This window comes from Rousettus aegyptiacus, unplaced genomic scaffold, assembly GCF_014176215.1.
Source record: "Rousettus aegyptiacus isolate mRouAeg1 unplaced genomic scaffold, mRouAeg1.p scaffold_m13_p_11, whole genome shotgun sequence".
Lineage (NCBI taxonomy): Eukaryota > Metazoa > Chordata > Mammalia > Chiroptera > Pteropodidae > Rousettus > Rousettus aegyptiacus.
In genome coordinates this window covers 37288782-37314067 of record NW_023416286.1, presented here as the reverse complement: position 1 = coordinate 37314067, position 25286 = coordinate 37288782, and the positions used below count along the sequence as shown (strand labels likewise).

Genomic DNA, 25286 nt, shown 5'->3' with positions numbered 1-25286 from the left:
CAATAATGGGCCTTACAGCAAAAGGACCCAGATTAGAATCTCGTGTCTTTCATTACTAGGTCTCTTTAGTCTGGAATGTTTTCTCAGTCTTTCCTTGATTTTTATACTTTTGAATTTATAAGGTCAGGGTTGTATGATGTTTTCTTATGATTATTTCTTTGGCCGGATCTCTACTTTTTTCACAGAGAATAAATACATACTAAAATCCAATAAAACTGAAATGTAAACCTAGGAGTAGGAAATGATTTAAGACCCAAAAAGCACAAAAAAGAAAATGGATTTGACATTTTATTCAAAAAACAAAGAGATGACCGAGAAGTTATTTACCACAAATAAAACTGACCAGGAATTAACATATAAAACATATTGCTGGAAATCAACAAACAAAAATATTGAGCATCCTGTAATTTGAATGTGCAAATCACAGAAAAGGAAGCACAAATGGTCGACAAATGTATAACAAGGTGATTAATAGGAAATTAAATTATAATGAGATACCACTTTACACTCATCAGAACAGCAAAAAATATCAGGTAGATAATATCATTAGGTAAGTGAATAAAATATAGTGGATTCATACAGTGGAACAGTATACATCAGAGTGTTTAAGAAAAAACCACAGGCTCAAAATGGGTGTCGCTTGTGCTAAAATCTCAATACCAAACAGCATTTAATATCTGATCTATTTGCTATAGAACAATGACTGCATATTGAAGTTACAGGAGCCTCAAACTGGACTCAGATTGGTGGGGGTCAATATATCTACTGAGAAAAAAAGAGATTTAGAGATTTCACATTCTTAAATCCCCGTCAGTGACTAGTTGTTTAGTCATCTACTTCTTGCCTCGCACCTCCTCCCTTCCCTTGACATAAAAGACACTTGAATTTGGGGTGCTCTTAAAATGGATTGCCAAAGTAGTAAGATCCCCATCTTCTAGAGCTAGGGCCTTCTCTATCGATAAAACTTTCCTTATTCCAAACTCTGATGTTTTGAATATTGGACTGTGAGGCATCTGGCACACGAACCTTGAATCGGTAAACAAAACTATTTAGAAGTTAGAAGCCAAACACTAAATACAGTAATGATCACCATTTAGTGAAAGAAATGAGAAATAATGAAATGTACAGCACAGTGCTGTTACAGAACTAAAGGAGGTTTGCTTGCTTGTGTGTATCAAAGCCCAATGAGACTAATGAGTTTTCAGGAAAGTAAAAGTCTACTTAAAGAAATGGTGTCAAGCCCGGAAACAGGTGAGCTAGCTCTCAAAGACCTGGCTCTCCGATGGCCTCAAGGTATATGAAAAATAGGGGAAAGATCATTAGTTATGGTTGAATCAAGGAGAAAGAGAAGAGAAAAAGTCATTTTAAAGAAAAAGATTTGGACAGTTACAATACCAATATATTTACAGGCATATGAAACACATAATCCTATATATTAAGTTACATAGCTAACTTAAGGACGTATGCCATATGCATTAGAGGATGCTTTTCTAGAGGAGGAAATTGTGTATTAAGGGTAAAGGGGAAAAACAAGGATTTTTGCACAGACATGTTTGATAATGTGCCTTTAAATAATAGGATTAATTATAGCTTTTTGAGATCCAAAAGAAAGTAGGAAGTTAATTTCCATAGCAAACTGAAAGGATATAAATTATATCCATGCATTTAAAAATTTTTCATGTAACTACAGCAACTTAAAATTTAACTTTTTAAAAGTGTTAAGATGCATAGCAGCCTTATTCACAGTGCCCAGGACATGGAAGTAACCAATCATCTATTGTAGGACAATAGAAGCAATCATCTATTGTCCTACAATAGATGACTGGCTAAAGAAGCTGTGGCACATATATACAATGGAATATTACTCGGCCATAAGAAGAGATGAAATACTGCCATTTGCGACAACCTAGATGGACCTTGAGATAATCATGCTAAGCAAAATAAGCTGGACAAAAAGTTGAAAATCACACGATATCACTTATATGTGGAATATAAACCTAAAAGCAATAAATGAACAGAACAAACAGAGGCTCATGGATATGGACAATGGACTAGTGGTTACCAGAGAGTAGGGGGTGGAGGGGGAGAAAAGAGGTAGCAGGGTAAAGGGGGTCAAATATAGTGGGACTGAGGGAGGGTGAAGTGGGTAAAGGGGATCAAATATATGGTAGCTAAAGGAAACGGGACTCTGGGTGGTAATCACACAATAGAATATATAGATGTTAAATTATAATGTACATCTGAAAGTTATATAATTGTATTAACCAATGTTACTCCAATAAACTTAATTTTTTTTAAATTAAGATAACAATAAGCTAGATATAGTTTATTGCAAATGTCGTAAGTTCAATTGTTAAAAGATGTATTAAGATACATTCCTGCTGCAGACCTAGGGGATTAGTCATAATTTAGCTAGTCACAGTAATCTAGTTTTGGAGAAAAACGAAAAAAGCATAAGTGCAAATTAAAACTACACCAAGATATTATGTTTCACCTATCATATTGGCACAATTTTAAAAGTTCGAATATATACTCTGTTGGAGAACTCGTGGGGAAACAGACACTCATACATTGCTTGTGGGAATATTAGTTTGTACAATATCTATAGAACAAAAATTATCAATATCTGTCGAAACTGCATATGCCTTTACTGTCTGATCCGGTAAACATACTTCTAGGCATTTATTGTGATGATAAATCTCTTCAATAATATAAAAATATAAATGTATCATTTTCAAATGCATAATCTTGAAAATTACATAAGGGCCCAAATATTTAGCTATAATTGAGTAAACTATATTATATATACCATGGAGAACAATGCAGTTGCAAACAGAATGAAGACAACCTATATGAACCAATGAGTGTATTATGTGAAGTATTTAATTAAAAAATAGCAGAATATAAGATTTTATATACTATGTTACCTTTTATGTAAGAAAGAAGGGGAAATACATGTGCATATTTTTGCATAAAAGAATACAGGAAAAAACAAAACAACCAAGCTGGTTACCTACAAAGAGTAGGGGAGAACAGGGTGAAGGGATGAGGGCAAGAATGACATTTTTCTGAATTCACCTTTTTGGATAAATTTTACTTTTGGAAGCTTGGATAATGTTCTATTTATTAAGAAAACGAAAGGACGGGAGTAACAAATTATATGCAAGCGGAAACAAATTTAACTATTAAATGAATACAATCACCACTCACTGAAATGAAGGGTGGGGAGAGACCAAAATAAACTTGAACATAGCACTTTGGCTATAAACCCTCATTCTCAGGGGATTTGATTGAATCTACAATGCTAATTGTAAGCTAGGACTCGATTTCAAAGATGTTAAGTTGTGTAAAAAATGTTATCTTAGAGTCAATGGAATATGATATAATATGGGAAAATGCAAATTAGAATTAAATCAACAATCCAGATAAAAATGTAAGAATAAGCACCAAACGCATCTTTAGAATATCAGGGAAAGGGCTCTTCTGAGATTTATGATAAATAATATATAAAGGAATATATATTGGAAGAATGACAATTATTGTTTAATTGGCACAGAGTTTGGGATTATAAAAAAGTTCTGGAGATCATTCAGGTGAGGGTTGCGCCACATTGTGAATGTTTTAAATGCTATTGAGTTAGATGCTTTAAAATGGTTAAAATAGTAAAATTTATGTTTTACCACCAAAAGAAAAATCACCAAAAAAAAGTATTGCAAGGAGATTTTAGTAGAAAATCATGGGCTTTCACACATTTGTCCTCTGCCTCAAAACAAAATAAAACAAAACAAATTCCTTAGAACTTCTTTGCTCTACTCCAGGCAACTTCCAAGGTTTTGCCTGGGGATAAAGTTCAAAATTCAGTTCAAACCGACCTTTCTGTAGCTGTTGCCTGGGGGAAACGATACTGTACTATTGGATAGTCACTTGTAAAATTTAATTTTCACAATCTGAAAAAGTTAGCCTTACTGAGCCCTTTTAACAGATAGATGAAGAATCCGAGGCTTGGGGAGATTTTTTTTTTTTTTTTTGATTGTTCATAAACACAGCTAGGAATTTGACAAAGCAAGATTGGAAGGAACCCTTGCCTTTTCATACAGGATGTTGCCTCCCTCTAGGGTTCAGCAGCAGTTGTACGTACCTCAAATCGAGGAAGTATTGTTTAGTTACTTGCTCTTCAAGGAATCAGGCAACAGTTACTAGGTAAATATCTGGTGAGTGAACGAATTATTAGAACATTGCGTAAACACTGGTAAACGCAGTGAAGAATGCTGGAGCTGGTAGGGCCACAGAAACAAGGTGCAGAACAATCACCTCATTTTTCTAATGCTTAAAGGGGAGATTCGAGCTGTTAGGGCCACACAGCTAGTTAGTGGCAAAGATAAGGCTAGAAAGAACTCATTTATTCACTCAATATTGAATGCTTCCTGTGGGAGAATGCTAGACTCTGGGAAGACAATGTTGTTGAGGAAAGGCACACGCTTCCCCAATCCTCCAACAGAGCGCTGAAAAAGCACAGCAGGAGACTAAGGTGGGGACAAGGTTCCCAGAGAAAGGGGCGTGAAGAAAGAACTGGGAGAGCTTGGTCTGCACCCGAAGTAGGGGAGAACTCAAAGGGGAGAGAGCAAGTGGTGGACCGTTTCTCCGCCGAGCCACACGGAGGCGCAACACCCCTGCTCGCGTCCTTCGCCCTGGCGGCGGCGCAGCCTGCTCGCCCTTTCCCGGCGGAAATGCCGGGGCGATGACGGAAACCTGGAGGGAGGGAAGAGAGAGGGCGAGAGACAAGGGGCGAGAGAGGCCAGCGGGTGGCAGGAGGCAGCGAGCAGCCATCGTCGGGTGGGAGCTGCGCCGCAGTCCCGCGCCGCGCCCCCGCACGCCTCCCCGCGCCCTTCACCGACTCCCGGGGCGCGCGGCCGGGCGGCCGGGGGTCTGCTGGAGGCCGCGCGCCCGGAGCCGCCCGCTGGGCTTGGGCGGGGCGCGGTGCCAGCGGCCGCGCTCCCCGGCTGTCTCTGGTCCCGCTGGGAGCTGGCGGCGGCGGCGGGAGAGGGGAGCAGCGTCCGGGGCGGGGGTGGGTGGGGGCGGGGAGGGGGGCGGGCGGCGGCGGGGACGCGGCCGCCATGGACGACAAGGCGTTCACCAAGGAGCTGGACCAGTGGGTCGAGCAGCTGAACGAGTGTAAACAGCTGAACGAGAACCAAGTGCGGACGCTGTGCGAAAAGGTAAAAGGAAAGAGATGTCGGAGCGGGGCTGGTTGGGGCGGGCCACGGTGGCCCCCTCCCGGGCCCGGCCGCTCTGTGCCGGGCGGAGCTGGGCGGGTCCAGACCCCGGGGCGTTGAACTGGCGTGTCCGGGCTCCTCCGCCTCCCCTCCGGACCCACGCCCTGGCCCCGCCGTGTGCTCACGTTACTGGCCTAAGGGGTCCGAGTAGATGGGCGGGAGAAAGGTGGCAACCAGAATCCACGTCCTGGGTTTGATTGGGGTCACTGACACTCTTTGGGGAGTTATTGACACTCATTTCATGTGTGGACGAGCAGTCTCGGAGCTTTATAATGCTGGCCAATTAGTTTAATGCAATCTCTTATTAGAAAATGCACCGAAGATCGACCTGGATGTTGTTAATATTAACGACCTTGTTAATAAACGGAGGATTTTTCATAGGTGAATCGGGCCTTTCAAAAATCGCTAACTTGGAATGTGAAACATTTGTAGAAATCTGGGTGTGATAGACTGATTTCTAAAATAGAGGTAGACTTTAGTTGTAACTAACAAATGGAGACTGGTCTTCACGTAGAGAGACTCTTGGAAGCAAAATGTGTTTTTTTTTTTCCAGAAAGAGCACATCTTAAATTTGGCAACAGTGCTTTCTTGAAATGATAAATGAATTATGTGTTTTTCATGTAGGGTAGCACTTTTCAGAAAGTTCTTTACTTTTTTGTGATATATTAAGGTTTTTTTGTCCTTCCTGTTCCAAAGTGTAATACAGTGTGCGGGTGGTGGAATTGTTTACAGTCGTTCTTGATTGTGGGATCTTTGACAACTTTCTGAATTCTTTATCTGTCGCTTTCTTAACTACTGGAATTATTTTGGACTCCATCTACTTTAGAGTTTTTCTCATTTATCTTTAATAATCGCGGACAAAGTTTTTATACATTTTTACATAAAAACATCTTCTATAAAGGAGTAACGAGGTTATTTATTCTTTAATGCTGTTGAGTTGCTTTGTATTTTTAAGCCATAACTTATAAGGCTTGATCATTATGTTGGGAAGTCAGGATGCCTCACAAACACCCTAAAGAACGAAAGATTTCGTCAGTGTTATTAAGAAGGGACTCAAAATTAAACAGCTTTATTAGGGATGGAGGAGTAATAGCTAATATTAAGTTAAACTAGTGTTGTAACAACTGTAGTGTTGCATAGGAACTTTATATATTAACTATTTGTTAACACAATTTATTTCTGTAAATAGAACTGCCAAGCAAGTGGTATTTTTCTTTTTGTGAAACAAACTGTTAATTTGTAGCTTAAAGTAGACATTCAGTTTTTGTTGTGTGATAACCTATAATTTTATGAGTCTTAAAATTTACATTTTAAATCTCTCTCAAGCTCTAGTGTCAAGTGAAATGTTGCGTGTGTGTGTGTGTGTGTGTGTGTGTGTACACACACTTGAGGTTATGGACAAAGGTGGAAGTTGCATCTGTTTTTCCTTTGACTCTAATAATTTTAAGATGTTTTCCTAAAGAAGACTAGTGCACCACTACTCAATGACAGTTGGGTTTTAATCATTCTAGGAAGCTATCTGTGTTTGTCAAGAACGGTTATTTTTACTTCGACTCCTAAACCCACTGAAAGTCCCTAGGACCTCATAGGTGTATATATAAGCTTATATCTTAATCCACTTTTATCTTTGAATATTTATACTTATGCAGTAAACATGAATTTGTAAGTGAAATTCCTCATTTATCATTGTCCTCCACCCCTTTGGTGGGATTGGCAATGAGATGGAGAGGTGTGGTAGTATCCCTTTTTCTATACCCTTCTGCAGAATGTTTAGTTTTGCTGCCCTCTTCTAGCAACTGTGGTATGTGTATTTTTTTGAGGTATATGTATTTTTTTATCATCTAACCTTAGTCTCTAGTTCTATTTTATATCTCTACCCCATCCTCTTTTTTTTCCCGGCAAGTGTAGTGTTATGTATCACGAACTCAAGTAGTCAGCTTGAGTTCACCCTGGCTCCACAAATTGATATCTGCCAGTGTCTTTGTGCATCTGATTCCTTATCTGTAAGACAGGGATAATATTTGCGCACCTCCTGGATTGGTTGTGAATATTGAGATACTACCTGCATAAAGTCCTGAAGCACTCAATGAAAAAATAAGAAAAACTAAAACTAAATATAGCTGTTTTATCTTATTTTAAATCTGTCGCCCCATTTTGTTTTAGAAAAAAGAATCAGAATAAATAGATGGGTTGATAGCTTCTCTCTGGTATGTACTTCAAAAGAAGTTTTTTATATAGTGGCTAGAGAATTCTGAAAATACAGTTTCAGTATTTCTTGTGATCCCTGTTATGTGAAGCACAAAGTACTAGGGTTGGTAGCAATTTTGTGAAGTAACTTCACTCCTCATTTGGTCTACTTAATACTCCCTCAACCCTTCCAGGGTCAGAATGTCAGGCTTATAAAAAGAAGATAAGAGAAAAATGAAAAGTTAAGCCCAATTTTATAAATCATCTTTCTCTTTATATCTTTGTGTCTAGATTTTAAATTTTTTTATTGGCATGATTTTTGGGGTCTGTTGGAAATACTACCTTAGAAAGTTACTTTATATGATAGTGGTTTTTCCTAAAAATTGTTTCTATTTTAACTTCACTTGCCTAAAAAATGAGTCACCTGAAATTCAGACCAAAGTGGTACTGATAAAAGCCCTATTTTGGGGTAGCGGCAAAAATGAAATCCATCCTAATGCCAATTGGAGAATAACAACAACAAAAATGAGTGTAAACGGTTGTGGTGTGTCTGGCCTTCAAGGTGAATTTCTGTCTAGAGAACAGTTTTTTGCATAAAATAGTAAGGCATATCTTCTGAGAAGACTAGCTCAACATTAAATTAGTAGTCCAACTTTTGAAGCTAATTGTAAATTTGACTTGTGTATAGAGAAATTATTTCTGCTACTCATTCCTGCAATAGCAGTATGCACAGTAATTTTAAAAGATGGTGTGCCTAGAGAGCCAGTCTGGCACTGTTCAGAACGTTCTGTGACTAGAACTATATTTAACTCCTGGTAGATTCTCAGGAAGATATTTTTTAGGCTCTTTGACCTGATGAACTTTTTTTTATACTACAGAACTTCAGTGATGATACGCACGCTGGGAAGGGAAATTGAGTCCGTTGGTGTATTATCTGATTTTTATTCTGATTGTACGGTGCCTACTTAGAAAAATTTTGATGCTTGTATAGAAGGATAAATATGTTAATTTTATATTGGACTAATGGATATATTTCTTGGTCCTGGCCTCAGCCTTACAATAAGCAGAAATATCTGTAGGATGTTACTTCAATAATGTAAAACAGCAGGCTTAAATTCCCAAATACCTAAAACCATCTTGATGAAAATTAGATCCTGATAAAAATGAATGATTTTTGTGAGTTGAGAAAAATCTCTTGGATTACTTTTCTTTGATAGACTATAACTAACTAACTAACTAACTAACTAAATAATAAAGTCTTAACAGACAAAAATCTTAACTGGTGCTTTCATTTTAACTTCCCTTGAGCAAGGAGTAGTACTAGCTTTGGTGGTCCATTGATACAGTTTAAAATACAGTGATGTAAAAAGTAGTTCCTTCTTTCTTATTATAACAAAGAATGACATGATTATAGTGGAGTCTGAGATTAAAACCCAAATCTACTGACTGAACAAATTGTCATTTTCTAAGCCAACCTCATAGCAGACAGATAAAGAAACTAAACCAAACCAGACTAGCATGAACTATTGCCGATGACTAGAAAGCAGACTTTTTAAAAATCAATTAATATTTTCTTGACTGCATATGTATGTTAAATTATGTCCATAGATAGATAAAATGAAGATATTTATATTATAAATTTTCTTTTCACATGGAGTAGTTTTATTTGCAACAGATGCCTTTTATTCTAATTTGTAAATTTTGCAGAAATTTTCCCTTCACAAGCTTTTCAGGATAAATGCTATGAAGTCTTTTGGTAAAAGGAAACTAAAGTCAGACATTGAAGATAAAGTTCATACCAGAACGATGACTGCCTTTTAAACTGTATAAATTCACTATTTTCTGAGCTTAATTTTTCTAAGAATGGCATTAAAATCAGACATACTCTAATGTGTGTGAAAAATTTGAGTCTACATTAGGTTAAATGGGAATTTTTAATTGTGTTGAACTGATTTCCTTATAATAATTATAAATGTAGTGAAATGTAAACCTAATCCTGGTTCTTTAACTTGCATGAATAAATTTTTTCTTTCATACTAACCCTTTATTAATGACCAGATGTTGTAGAATACTCTCTGTATGTTGCTTTTCAAGTCTGAATTTCCTTAATAATCATAATTAGGGAAAGAGGCCTGTGCATTAACAGATAACAGTTTCCTTTCTTGGGAATGGAGGAGTTCAAGCTTATACTTCCTTTGCGGCCTCTTGTAGTCTGGGACAGTTTATTGCCCCTTGCAGGCTGTCCTTTGACTGAAATACTTTTGTGATTAAAAAGAAGTAAAGGACAAACTTGAGGTACATGCATCCCGATATTACTAACTTGTACTGTAATAGCACTATGATACAGTTCAACAAAAATGTGCTAAATTCTATTCAAGATCTATTAAAATTTAAGATTGTATACAAAGAGTCGTTTTGAGAGTGGGATGGCAGGTGAAATTAAATGTCCTTCCCTGTTCAATCTTAGCTGAAACTTTATTTGAACTGACTTCTTAGCATAAAATTGTTTTTTTTTTAATGTGCAAGATTATAGTTTAATTTTGCTCTTCCCATTTCTAGAGAGGAAAATAATTAGAAAGTTTCTTCTACCTTTGAAAGATTTCCGCATGTTATTTATGTCCTGAGTAAGGTGCAGTGCAGTCTTGCCATTGCTTTAGTTGCAAAAGAGGCCCTTGTTCTGAGGAAGAAAAGAGGAGTGGTTGAATAAATGCTGCCACTGTGTATTTACACTGTACATTTAATTAATTTTAGTTGGCGCTTCTATGTGCTGGACCCTGTTTAAGGTGCTGGAGATTCAGCTACGAACAGAAGAGGGGACAGATTATAAGAAAATTCAATAGTATGTTGTGTAATGATTCTTGCTGGGAAGAAAAAGTAGAGGATGGGGAGAGTGACGGGTTTGAGTTTAGGAGGTTCTTTTAATAGAGTGGTCAGAGACTATAACTATGACAAATTCTTCGTAATATGGTTTACTTTTGTGATTTAAAAAGATATTGCGGAGTTAGAGGGCACAGTTCCCAAGACTGCACACACTTCTGACAGCAATTGCAAGTTCAGAGGGTTCCAAAACAACTCTCGGTTTCAGTAATTCACAGGAAGGACTTACAGAACTAACTCTGAGAGCTGTTAAATTCATGATGACAGTTTATTAGAAAGAATACAGATTAAAATCAGCCAAGGGAGGAGATGCATAGTGCAGAATTCAGGAGAGGCTGACATTATTAATCTCCAGGTCCTCTACAGGCAGAACTGATACCAGGTCACCCAAATCCCCCAGCATAAATCACATCGTTATGCTGTGCAGTGGTCAAAGCGTGCAGGCAAAGATACTCTCATCAAGCATCCCATGGTGACCAACTCCCAGAACCCAGGAGCAAAGGCCAGACCTCTCTTCAGGTGAGGTTAATTCTCACTACACAAGTTTTTACTTCTTAACAAATTTTAGATGACAAGAACTTTAATAAACAATAAATAAATGAAAATACCAAAATACATCAGGAAAACATGGATAGATGTGTCAGAATAGAGTGGGTAGGATGTAAATTTCTAAATTTCATAACATCGTATCTTTTCTCGATTCTGTAAACTCTTTGAAAATGAAGAAAATTAGCCATTTTAAAATGTTTACAATATTTCCCAGTTTTTAAATTTTTACTGTACATTTTAACATTTTCCTCTAGTCAGAATCACTTGTCTAGTCTAGCTTTTCCTTAAACTTCGTGTGTACCCAAGAATCACTTGAAAAGCAAATTTAAAAATTCAGATTTCTTGACTCCATCTCTGAGACTGATTTATTATGTTGGGCAAGGCCAAGAATGTGTATTTTTTAAAAGAGCATCACAGGTATTCTGATACAGAAATTCCATATTGGATTTTTAAAAATCTTACTTTGTGGAATATGCTAAGATTTCAATAAATTTACCTTTTAAGGTTTGGATTGCCTTCCAACATTTTCTCCTTTGTGCTTTCAGTGTTGTGGATGGAATATGTCTGAGAGTTTGTTTGATGAGATTTTTGCCAGCATCACTTCCTCTTGGATAGCTTCATCCTTTTCTTCACATCTGCTTTCCTCATTTATGTCACCAAGTCTACTTATTTATTTTCTGGCTGCGTATCTAGAGTCTCTCCAGTGGCAGCAGCGCCAGCATTCCCACAGTCAGCTATTTTTCTAATAAATTTTTTATTCGAATTTAATTTCCAGCATTACCACTTTTTATTTCTTTGCTGCAATTTCATCATTGTTGACCAAATCTCTCTTTTGAGTATCTACTTTTGTAACATGTCACATGAGTTTTTTGCTGGAAGATAAGGAGGCAACACAACTATTACACACTTTGGTGACAGGGTGTGAACAGATGTGCAGTGAAAGACTTGGAAAGAAAGAGTTTCGATTGGTCATTGTTCATGCCTGATCATGATACTGCACCTGTTGTTTAGTGATTTACATACTAGCAGCAAACTTTTTACTTTATGTAATTATAGTAAATATACTGTAGCAATTTACGTTTGAACCACGTTCTGGGCCTGATGTTATTTAACTAAACCATGGTAATTGAAATTGATTTACATAGGGATTATGTGAAGTGAGAACTGCCTTTGTTAAAGAGAAAGGACTGGGTAGAATTCAAATCCACTAGATAATTTTATTTTAACTCCATTGGGCTACAACAATATTTCACATTTAGTTTTGGTGTTTTTCTCATACAATTTTTTATTGAGATATAATTCACATACCATAAAAGTCATCTTTCAAAGAACACAATTAAGTGTTTTTAGTATATTCATAAAGTTTTTCAGTCATCATCACAATTTAATTCCAGAACATTTTCATCACTCCAAAAAATAAGTAAATAAGAAACCCTGTACCCATTAGCAGTCACTCCCCCCAAACCATGGAATCCACTAATCTACATTTTGTCTCTATGGATTTGCCTATTCTAGACATTTTATATAAGTGGAACCATACAATATGCAGTCTTCTGTGTCTGGCTTCTTTCACTTAGAATATTTTCAAGATTCTTCCATGTTGTTGCATGTAGCAATAAAATTCCATGATACGGATATGGCACTGCAATTGTTTCATAATCTATTGACATCTGGAATTTGTTTTGAGGTTTAAAAAGTTCTTTTTTTTAGATTTAAAAGGTAATATATATATATTTTTTTTTAATTCAAGCGTCTCAGAAATGGAGGAAAAGCAAATACTCCACTGTGACACCCACCTTGCCCATCCACTGCCCTCCTACCTCAGAGACAACAATTTTCCAGGCTTTGTTCTCAAAGTGTAAAAAAACGTGTGTTGGAGAAGGGATGGGTGTTTGTGGTGTATTGTTTTTTTTTTTTTTAAATGAGGTCATAGGTATAATATCCTAAAACTTTTCACAGCAATATATCTTGGCCTATGTACATACACATACTTCATTCTTTTTAAATTTCAACAGTATATAATTTATTCTTGCATTTCCAAGCTCGACATTAGCCTACAGACACTTGATTATTGTTTAACTAAAAGGAAAGGTTTATTTTATTGTATTATTATTATTATTTTTAAAGGTCAACAAAGGAGGACAAGCCGCCCTGCTTATATTAACCTAGCCCTGTGGAATTTTTTACTTCATTTAATCTCATCTGTTTGAGACATCAGTGTGTTCTGTGGATTTTTGTAGATTAATTTGCCTAGAGAGTAAGAGATAACCTTTAATGTTTTATATTTGCTAAATAGAGGTGGAAAGAAAATTTGTATATTGACTGCCAAAACCAAATACAGTGGCTTTTTAATGTGACTCTGGCAGTGTGCCCCAACACAAAAATAGAATGTCATCTGTTGGGAGGTGGAGGAGACTTGAGTCTGTTTACCTATTCTGCACTTCTAAAACATGGCTAGCAGGGAAAATATTTTGTTCATTTTATTATATGTGAATGTCATCCCCAATCTTCATTTTCTCAATTTTCTAAGATTGATTTGATTTATAGCATCAAGAAAGACTGTGTCTTAAATGGGTACGAAAGGAAACAGGTTTAAATGGATAGGTGTATCAGTGTCGCAGCATTAATAACAGCGATTTGCCTGTATGTATGTCTGTGAAGTGGCACTTAATCACCACCACAGTCCTTCACTTCACAAGTTTAAACTTGGTCTTATCCATGTCTTAAAGATAATTAAACTTTGGCTGCTAAGTCACATTAGAGAACACTTATGAAATTACCTATAGAATCGCAAGGTGTACAGAAAGTCCTCATTTCAAAGTTGCTCTTGGCCGGTGTCTGGAAACTGGATTTGGGCAGGGTTCCCACCATTCCCTGTTAAGAATGGCTCATTGTGCCTAAACCATTTATGGAAATCATGTAATTTATGCTGACACGTGCTTTCCTTCTGACAGTTAGAAATGTTGGTACATGCTAGGCAGAAGGTATCTATATGACCAGCTCCCAGTTACAAATCTTGGGCACTGGGTCTGTTAATGAGCTTTCCTAGTAGACAGCATTTCAAGTGTGTTGTCACAACTCACGTTGCTGCTGGCCTTAAGTGTACTTTGGGCAACAAGAATGGGAGAGGACTCTTGGAAGCTTGCAGCTGATCTACTCAGGACTTTGCCCCATTCACCTTTTCCCTTTGCTGATTTTGCTTCATATCCTTTTCCTGTAACAAGTCACAGCCATGAGTATGACTATGTGCTGAGTTCTGTGAGTCTTCTTTGCAAAACACCCACCAAACCTAGGAATGGCCTTGGGAACTCCAGACACACAAAGGTTTTTACATTGAGAATTCTAAGTATCAGGTGAACTATGTATTTCTACCTGTCCAATACATTCTTTCTTTGAAGGCAAGCCAAAGTGATGTTACAGTAAGATCACTTGGTTAGCTAGGAATCCAAATAAAGGGTGTGAGTTATAAATCAAGTGTTTAAAAACTCAGGAGATCTGTGGAGTGGAGATAAAATAAGGGGTGGGGGTGGCTCACACCGGCCTGCCAGGTATTTTCTTCACTATACTATGTAGATAAAAACTGAGGAAATATTATAAAACATACACACATGTACATACTCTCATATGCAGTAGTCCCCCCCTTATCTGCAGGGGATACATTCCAGCACCTCAGTGGAGGCCTGAGACCTTGGACAGTACCATACTCTATATACAATATGTTTCCCCTATACATACCTATGATAAAATTTACTTTATAAGTTAGGCAAGGTGAGAGGTTAACAACATTAATAATAATATAGAACAGTTTTAACAATATACTGTAATAAAAGTTATTTGAATGGCTTTGGGGCCATTAGTAAATAAAATAAGGGTTACTTGAACACAGCACTGCAATAACCCATCAGTCAATCTGATCACCAAGCCAATTACTAAGTGACTGACTAATGGGTGGCCAAGTGTATACAGCATGGGTATACTGGACAAAGGGATGAGTCAGGCCCTGAGGCAGGTCGCACGAGATTTCATCATACTGCTTAGAATGGCGTGCAATTTAAACAGGAATTGTTTATTTCTGGAATTTTCTATATAGTATTTTCAGACCTTGGTTGACCTAAAGTAACTGAAATCACAGATAAGAGGGGACTACTATATCTTAACCCATCCAGTAGTTTTATAAAACCCGTGTTGGGTTAATATATTATTAAAATAACAATCGGATAATTACATTTTGGTGCTGCTTATTTCTAAATTTAAGACAGTAAGATAGTCATACATGAAGCATATTTTCTTTTCAGAGTTGGAACCATCAGCCAGATACTGATTTAAAAGAAAAAATAATAAATAGATGACATAAGCTCTGATTGAACTTCCTAATGATTTGTGCTGTTCCACTTGATTATTTTTCAGAACAAAATTAAGAACTGTCTTATGGAATAAGTTTGGTTAAAATATTGTGTCCTATCTAATCTTAGACATTTCTGAGCCATTTGTAAGACCCTTTAGGAGATGCTTGATCATTTCTAAAATTCCCTTCACTTCTAAGTGGAATTATACCTTTAGTGACTCTACCCTCATTCTAACAGAAAATCACATTTATGATTGGTTGGAGCAGTAGGGAGCATGTGTCTTTAATGGCCAGTGAGATGCGATGAGTGGCTGAGGGAGAATTCTGGGAAAGCTTTGTAAAGTGGATAGACTAGGCTGGCATGTACCCTTTGGTCTTTGCCCATTCCGCCTTCTTGCTGAATAGGGTACCAGATACAGTGCCAAGAGGTGCACCACTATTTTGTGACCATGAGATGGCATTCTATTTATTAAGGGTGGCAAAGAAGGTAGGTGGAAAGAGTCTGCTGCCCCGATGGCCCTTGAGAAGCTGTGCCAATCCAGGGCTGCCTACCTCCAGTCTTCTTATGTGAAAAAAATTAACTCACAGTTTGTCTTCTCCCCTCCACCAAAAAAATAAAAATAATAACATCAGTGACAGAATGATAATAAAATACTATCGTTTGCCATGCAGCTAAGAATCATTCCTTAAAGAATTTCTGTTTGGAAAAGAATAGCTATTTCTAGAGTATGCATATGGAAAATAAGACTTCCTATTTTAAAGATACAGACTCATAAATACCTAGTCTGAAGAAACTGAAGGGTATATAGGTCTTAAGGTTACATAGTTAGAGTTGAACTAGGAGGAGAACCCATATTTTTGGAAGACTGCTATACATTCTAACAAATTATAGGCAAAGAGAAGAAAAAATAAGGGCTATATAGCTCGTAACTCGGGAAGTCTACCAGGCTGATTTAAGCAGAAGCAGACAGTGTTTATTGGAAGAATATTTGGTAGCCTAGAATCAAAAGGAAAGCTGGCGAACCAAGTTTGGAAATTTTGTATAAATGAAGAAAAATTGGAGCCATGGTCAAAATCATATGTTAGAAATGTTTTAGAAACCTGAAGAAAACACTTCTGTTATACTAGAACTTGCCATTGTCCCTTCTGCTTAGAATCACTTGAAATTAAGTCGGCTGGGTGCATCTAGTTGGCATAGGTGACTCTGAAGATCAACTTTCTTTGTGATTCCTACAATGTGTATGCAAACTTTCATTGTAATTTTGTTTTATTTATTCTAACATTAGTCCCTTGGATTAATGTAATAGAATGCTAATAGTCATTGAAAACAAGTTGAAGTGACTAAGATACAAGTCTTTGTAGAAATGTGAACCTACTTACCCTTTGCTTGGTCTGTTTCATGTCACATGTAGGTCAACAAAACAGATGCATTAATAGCAATCTTTAAGCTTTTAAGTCTCATGACCCTTTATACTCTTAACACTTAAGGACTGCAGAGGGCTTGTGTTTATCTTGGTTGTATTGATTGCTGTATTGGCAATTAAAACAGACATTTCAAAAAGTTTATTATTAAAACAACAATAGTAAATCTGTTACCTCTGAACAACCCCTTGGGTCATACTTTGAGAATTGCTACATTAATTTTTCCTATATTAAGTGAATAAACATTTTTCAATAAAAGCTAATAGTATCAATATTATAAGTCATGGAACTATTAAAAAGTCATTACTAGAAAACCTCTTTAGATGTAAAAATTAACTTTCTGATAGTAATATGCAAAAAAATATAAATTACATTTTAAGTCAATTAGTATAAATGTAGTCATAGGCCTTTTTCCATATAACATTTTAAACAAAGATGGCTAATTCAGAACTTCATATTCTCAAATGTTCTTTTTCAAAAATATATAGTTTCTTAGGAATTCTCGGAAAAGGGACCTCTTAAGATTGACAGAATCAGTGATTTTTAAGACAAATTGTGATTTATTCTGCAAATATCTTTATGTGACACATGTCAGTGTGTTTCTGTTATCTCGTGTACTATAAATATTTTCCCAGGCTTCTCTTTTTTTAACCCTTTTTGTATACAGATGTTCTTATTTTGTTTGGTTGAGTGTGTTGAGAAGGTTTACCTATTTCTCTTTTTATCTCTTGGTGCCTGGCCTACAACAGACACATATTTGTTTCATGAATACATGAACCTTACTCTTCAGGAATATTTCGATGTGTCGTGTGATTGCTGGGTATGGTGTACATCAGAGTGAATGGTTTGTCAACCTAATAAATGTTGTCCAGTACAGGTACTATGTATTAAATAATCTTTCTTTGTTTTTGATAATGTTTCCTTTAGTGGATTTTTAACTTGTTAAAAATAGCATTAACTTGTTAAATCTTAATGTTATGTGACTTGAGGAGTCAATTTTATTTATTTTATAACTGGAAATTTGAACCTCTTGTTCCCTTTCACCTTCTCCCTCCCTTTAAAAAATTTTTCAATTATAGTTGACACTCAGTATTATTTTAAATTAGTTTCATGTGTCATAGCATAGTGGTTAGAGAGCAAAGCAGTTCAAGAAACAGGCAGCTCCTCCAGTAAGTAATGTTAAGGGGAATCTGAGAGTGTATATAAGGTTGTTTCTAGTTCTAAGAAATCAGGAAACAGACATGGGTCTTTATGAAAGCCTGATGGAGGCATTATAAATTAATGAAGAAAGGATGGCACTGTATAGTAAATAATTCTGAGCCAGTTGGCTAAACATCAGGAATAATAAAATGAATCCCTACATTATACCATGTAACAAATTCCAGCTCTGGATTAAAAACTTGTTAAAATAATAAAATGAATCCCTACATTATACCATGTAACAAATTCCAGCTCTGGATTAAAAACTTGTTAAATGTGAAAGTAAGACCATTCATGTATAAAAATACAGGAATGCCTTTCTGATCGCTGTATAGGAAACAGTTTCTAAAACAAGACCCAAATATCCATAAAGGGGGAAAAGCAATAAATTTGGCTATCTTAAAGTTTAGAAACAAGTACAAAAAAACCCTTTAGTAACACTTAAACAAAATGAAAACACCATCCCCAGACTGTGAGAAGATATTTAAAATGCATAAAACCAATAAAGGGTAAATGTTTATAATACTAAAAAAAAAAACAAAACTGGTACAAACCAATAGGGAAAGTATAAACAACCTAATAGAAAAATTAGGCTAATTTTGTGAGTAAATATTTCACAACAAGAAATCCAATGACCAGTAAACACGAAAAGCTGCTTTCTAAGAAGTATCAGAAGTACAAATTAAAAGAAACTATTTTACACCCAGGAATCGGCAAGAATATTAAAAGTCTGTTGACAAAGATGCAGAAAAATAGGAACTTACATTATGTATAGAGAAACCCTAATCTGTGTTTTTAAATGCTCTTTAGAGTATCAGATCCCTGGAGGGTCAGAGAAGTCTTTGCCCCTAAACTCCCACTCCCGTCACCCCACGCCCGCAGTCTTAGCTCTCCTCCCTGGGCCCTACGTGAATCTTCAAATGACTTTTGTTGCCCATTGTCATTTTTGCTACCATTATTTTCGCTATGGGGTTGTTTCTTACTCTTAGTTTATATGTCTGTATTAGTCCTAGTTCTTACCACTTATCCTTCATGGTTTTCTGTTTGTGAGCTCTCATAGACCTGGAAATGCGATAAATAGCTTATTAGAATTTTGTACATAACAAGTAAAGAGGTCTAAAATAAGCCCTAATAATCTCTTCTGGAGTGTTGGTGGGAAGGTACATATACTCTGATCATATCTATTTTATTATAGGCCTTCAGAGGCATTTTTGTTTTCTTTTTGATTCTGGGATCTTTTTCCTATTAGGCAGAGTTGCAAAATAGCCAGTAAATAAGATTTTTTTAAAAAAAGCTTTATAGAGATACAATTCCTATACCATACAATGAACCTATTTAGAGTGCACAGTTCAGTGGCTTTTAGTACATTTACAGATATGGGTCCATCACCACAATTTTAGAAAGTTTTTATTACTCCCAGAAGAAACTCTACACCCCTTTGGCATTACCTCCCAGATCTCCCAGCCCTAGAGAGCCACTAATCTACTTTCTGTAGATTTGCCTATTATGGACATTTAATGTAAATGGAATCATACAATATATGGAAATTTGTGACTGCCTGCTTTCATTTAATACAGTAGTCCCCCATTATCTATAGTTTCAATTACCTAAGGTTAGCCACTGTCTGAAAATATTAAATGGAAAAGACCAGAAATAAACCATTCATAGTTTTAAATTGTACACCATTCTGAGTAATAAGATGAAATCTTGCTGTCCTGCTCTGTCTCCCCCAAGACGTGACTCATCCATTTGTCCAGAGTCTCCCTTGCTCTTAGTTACTTCATAGCCATCTCAGTTAACAAATCAACTGTGCACTATTGCAGTGCTTGTGTTCAGGTAACTCTTATTTTACTTCATAATGGCCTCAAAGCATAGATTAGTTATGCAGGCCTTCAGATGTACCAAAGAGAAGCCATAAAGTACTTCCATTAAGCAAAAGCTAAAAGTTCCTGACTTAATAAGGAAAGAAAGAAAATCATGTGCTAAGGTCTCTAAGTTCTACAATAAGAATGAATCTTCCATCCATGAAATTGTGAAGAAGGAAAGAGAAAGCTGTGTTAGTTTTGTTGTTGCACCTCAAACTGCAAAAGTTATGGTCCCAGTGTGTGATAAGTGTTTAGTTGTGATGGAAAATGCATTAAATTTGTGGGAGAACATGAAAGAAAACATGTTCTAATCGATGGCAAAATGTTATGCCAGAAAGCATTGAGCCTGTATAAAGACTTCTGCAAGGAATCCCCTGAAATGAGTAACCACATTCACTAACTTTATTATTACAGTATTTCGTTATCATTGTTCTATTTTATTATTAGGTATTATTAAATCTATTACTGAGCCTCATTTATAAATTAAACTTCATCGTAGTTTTATATGTATAGAAAAAAAACTGTTTATAGGGTTCAGTACTCTGGCAGTTTCAGGCATCCACGGAGAGTCTTAGAACTTAAGCCCCATGGGTAAAGGGGGACTGCTGCATAGTTTTTAACGTTTGTAGCATATAGCAATACTTCATTTCTTATTGCTGAATAATACCCATTAAACAGATATGCCACATTTTATTTATCCCTCCATCAGTTAATGGATATTTGGGTGGTTTCCACTTTTTGGCTGTTGTAAACGATGTTGCCTTGAACAGATGTAAACATAAGTGTTCATTTCTCTTAAGTGAGTGGCTAAGAATGGAATTGCTGTACCCTGTGGTAATTCTGTCTTTGACTTATGGAAGATCTGCCAGACTCTTTTCCACAGTGGGTGCACCATTTTACATTCCCCCCACAATGTTGAGAGTCCCAATTTCTCCATATCCTTACAAAATTTGCTATTATCTGTCTTTTTAATTTAGCCATCCTATAGGTGTAAAGTGGTATCTCATTGTGGCTTTAACTTTATGATTTTATAAGGTACATTTTAGGTTTTGTTTTCCCAGATTTTCTTTTAATACACAAGGAATGATACTTTTTAAATTTGCGATAGAATTGGGCCTCAGGACCCCTTTACCAATTAAAAATTATTGAGAACCCCAAGTGAAAAAAATTTTGTGATAGAATCTTTTTTCAATTGTTTTCATTTTTCTAACAGGCTAAAGAAATTTTAACAAAAGAATCAAATGTGCAAGAGGTTCGCTGTCCTGTTACCGTCTGTGGAGATGTGCACGGTCAATTCCATGATCTTATGGAACTCTTTAGAATTGGAGGAAAATCACCAGATACAAACTATCTATTCATGGGTGACTATGTAGACAGAGGTTATTATTCAGTGGAGACTGTGACTCTTCTTGTGGCATTAAAGGTATGATTAGTGAAATTCACTTTCTTTTTTTTTTTTTAAGTTTTAAACCAACAGAAGGCAAAATGGCATTATTGTATATCATCTGTTCTATTTAATGATCCATTCAGTTTATAACCCCTTAAAATAATAGTTGATTTTGCATCTTTTTAGAGAGAAGTGAGGGGGTGGGGAAAAGAGAGAGATGAGAATACTACATTAAAACTCTCCTGCTTGCTTCTGGTAAATCATTCTCTTGGGGGAATCCATAGCCGAAACCTTGGAATCATTTTTGATCTAGTCAGTTATCCCTCATATTTAGTCAATTAACAAGTCTCTTTTTAAAAAACAAGGTCTTTTAAAATTCTTGCCTTGAAGAGTCTGTTATTCTTGTGTCTGTTTTTACTATCCACACCCAATCTGAATTTTTATCACTTCACACTTTGATTAATGTAATAGCATGGTAACTAATATTTCTGCCTCCAAGATCAGACCTCTCCAGCTCAGCTTGCACCTTGCAATATGTTGCCAGATTAAATTTCTTTAACACTTTTATCTTGTTACTTCTCCACTCCCAAATTCTTCAGTGATTTCATGTCACCCATAAACTTATGTTGCCAAGCGCAAACTCCTTGACTGGCCCTCTTATAGTCTAACCTAAATTTGCCCGCCAGTGGTTGGTAGCATAAACACTTTGCCTCAAATCAAAGCATTTCAGTGCTCAGTCTCTCTCCATATATTTTCTTATCTAATTTCTCAATAAGATTGCTCTGTGATTTCTTACCCCTTCTGCCTAGATGCAGCTCGAGTTCTTCAATGAAGTCCAACCATTTTAAGCCTTATTCCTTCTATTCTAAATTACCATGAAACGTATTATCCCACCCCTTATTTATGTTAATAGTAGTTTATTGCCTTGTATTATTTCACATACTTCTTTAGTGAGATTAGTTCCTAAAGAGTAGATATTATCTTGTGTAGACCTCACCTAGCTTTAAGCACTGAGTTCAGTGTTGAACATAATAATGGATACTTAGTGAATATGTATGAATTGAGGTATGTATTTGCAGCTTTTAATTAATTTGGTTTACAGAAACCAGTATATTTTGTAACTTCTTATCAGACATACTCCTAACTAAATTCTACACTATAAGGTATGTCTCTGTATTTTGTTACGGAAAAGAGACATTTAATACATTCAAAGTCTTGCTTAGATTTGGCAAGGGCCTTTTTTTTGTAGTTTTGTTGGTAAACACAATCTTCCCCTGGAAAGTAAAAATCGAAAAGGGACAGAGATGTTAGTCTGTAGAGGAGTTTGTCTTAGGTTCAAATTTCTGATCTTCAGTAATGAGAAGTTGTCATGTTCAGGGAATATTCAGAAGACCTGGTGATAGTTTGAAGATGAAGATATTCGAGACTACAAATCAGATCCAAGTTTATTATAGTATTACAGGTATCAGTTAAGAAGGATTTCAGTGAGGATTGTATAAATGGTAATGAAGGATAACTATAAAAACATTTTAAAGTTTACCAGTAGGACCTAGTTATGAATGAAAACATTTTTATTCAGAAAAAGGTTTAAAATTTAATTTACTAGCAGACAAAAGAGCCTTTTAAAATGGGTCAGAGGTTAATGTGCTTAACATGTCACTAGTAAAAATATAGTTTGTACCATGGATTTCTTCTGCTTTTCCTCCAGGTGCGTTATCCAGAACGCATTACAATATTGAGAGGAAACCATGAAAGCCGACAAATTACCCAAGTATATGGCTTTTATGATGAATGTCTACGGAAGTATGGAAATGCCAATGTTTGGAAATATTTTACAGATCTATTTGATTATCTTCCTCTTACAGCTTTAGTAGATGGACAGGTGTGTATGTGTGTGCTTACGTGGTGGGTATGGGTTTGCAAAGGGATGGAAGTAAGAAAACACTTTCTCCTAGTAATTTAGGGTCTAGATTTATGACATGTGTTTCTTCACTTCCTTGGCCTTTTCTGCCTCTTTTCCTTATACTTAAGATTTCAGAACAGGGAATTGGATCAGTTTTATGCATATTGAGATCAGCAAATGTTCATGCTGTTCTCAGGTATATATTAAATCTTTCGACTGGAGAATATGCAAATATGCTTTTTTATTATAGATAAAATATTGTAAGTAAATGCTTAAGACCCAGGGTCTTAAGAAAAGAAAGTTCTTTTTAAAAACTATCTTCATTTATATACATAGTATCTGCTGGTTACCATTAATAATTTTTTATTCCCCTTTTCCTGGTAATTTCAAGTGATAATGTCTTGTATTGCACCATCTTTACTAATAAGTGAATGCTTTGTTTCCACTTTTAACAAGTATTACGAATATACTATAAAAATATGTAAAAATTAAAATTCAAAACTGTAAAAAATTTACAGATTTCCTATTATCTCAGTTTACAGAGGTAATCTCTGTAAGAACTGATTTTAATTTAAATATAAAACTTACTATATAACTACAATTCTTAAACTATAAGAGTCCAGAGTCGTCAGTCAGAATCATGGCAGAGTGAGAGATGTCCCCAGATCTCTCCCCTTGAAATAACAGTAAGCTGAACATCGAAAACTCAACAAATAACACACAGCCTGCACATAAACACGTATGAGTGAGTGATCTGTGAATAAAAGCTACCACAAGTCAGAACCACGGGAGTGGGCAGTAGATTGGGAGAAACAAAGAAGCTGCCGCTCGCAGCTGGAGTTCCATGCAAGAAGAAGGGGAGGGGAGAAGCTGCAGCAGGTTCCCTGAACTGGCAGGCCTGAGAGAGCTATGAGCCCCACTCAGCAGCAGTGCCCAGGGATCAGGGCAGAAAGCAGAGAATTGGGGACAGCAGAGAAGCAACAGCTGATCATTACTTGCTGTGGTTGCAGAATGCGAGGCTGAGCCATGACCCCCATCCTCCAACCCAGAAGGCACCCTCCATTATATCCTCCAAGATCAAATGCCACAAGCCCCAGAGGAATCTGAGCAAATGCTACCAAAACTCTTGCTAACACTGACAGGGAATGAGACTGAGGATAGTGATCATTACTGAGTATTTATTTATAAGAAACAAAAGGTATTATTAAGGCTTTATACAAAGCAGGGATCCAAGAGGCTTAGATGCCACCTACAGGAAACCAAAAGAAAAACTCCTTCTTAGCAACAGGCTAGAGAGAGACCTTTATATAATCTTTCTGGAAAAAGAGCAGAATACACTTCCATTAATGCTCAGGCAGAGAAATAGCCCATTACAACCCATGAACAACCAAGGGTGACAAGGCAGCTCAGTAAAAAAGAAAAATCTCCAGAAAATAAACTGAAAGACATAAAAATATGCAACTTAAATTCAGAGAATTCAGGTTGGTACTTCTGAAAAAACTCAATGAGAGCCAAAGGAATTTATATCAACAGTTCCAGGAATTCAACAACTGTATCAGCAGAATGAGTTTTTTAGCAAGGAGATCGAAACTAAAAAAGAACCAAATAGAACTTCTGGAGATGAAGAACACATTAAAAGAGATGGAAAATGAAATAGCAAGCTTGGGAAATAGAGTCGACCAAATGGAGGAAAGTGTCAGTGATATTGAAGACAAATCTAGAAGTAAATCAGAAGGAAGAAGAGAGAGGCTGAAGAATGAAAAATAATGAAAGAAATACAAGAACTAGCTGATACCCAGATAAAGAAACATTAGAATAATGTATTCCCAAAGGGAAGGAAAAGGAGCAGGGATCAGAAAGCATTTTCAGACAAATAGTTGATGAGAATTTCCCAAATCTAAGGAATGAGCTGGAGCTTGGAATTCAAGAAGTCAACAGAACAGCCAGTTATCTCAACCCAAAAGGCCTTTTCCAAGACACATTATATATATTAAAATTATGAAAAATTAATAACAGAATTCTCAGGGAAGCCAGGGGAAAGAAGACGGTAACCTATAAAGGAAAACCCATCAGATGGTTGTCAGACTTCTCAGCACAAACCTTAAAATCAAGAAAGGAGTGAAATCACGTATTCAGATTATTAAATGAAAAGAATTACCAGCCAAGAATAATGTGTCCAGCAAAGCTCTCCTTTAGCTATGAAGGAGAAATAAAGACCTTTCCAGACATATAAAATTTGAGGGAATTCTCTACTTCAAGGCTTGTATTACAGGAAATA

The 25286-nt window shown here is 36.3% G+C and overlaps 1 protein-coding gene across 1 annotated transcript in view; it reads left to right on the top strand.

The window, feature by feature from the left end:
* The first annotated feature begins 4768 nt into the window (after window positions 1–4768).
* Window positions 4769–25286, top strand: part of PPP2CB (protein phosphatase 2 catalytic subunit beta) — a 32732-nt gene continuing 12214 nt past the window's right edge. The window contains exons 1-3 of the mRNA XM_016136149.2: window positions 4769–5216; window positions 20932–21141; window positions 22814–22987. Coding sequence (XP_015991635.1) covers window positions 5115–5216; window positions 20932–21141; window positions 22814–22987 — 486 coding nt within the window. The 5' untranslated portion in view covers window positions 4769–5114. The remainder of the gene's footprint in view (window positions 5217–20931; window positions 21142–22813; window positions 22988–25286) is intronic.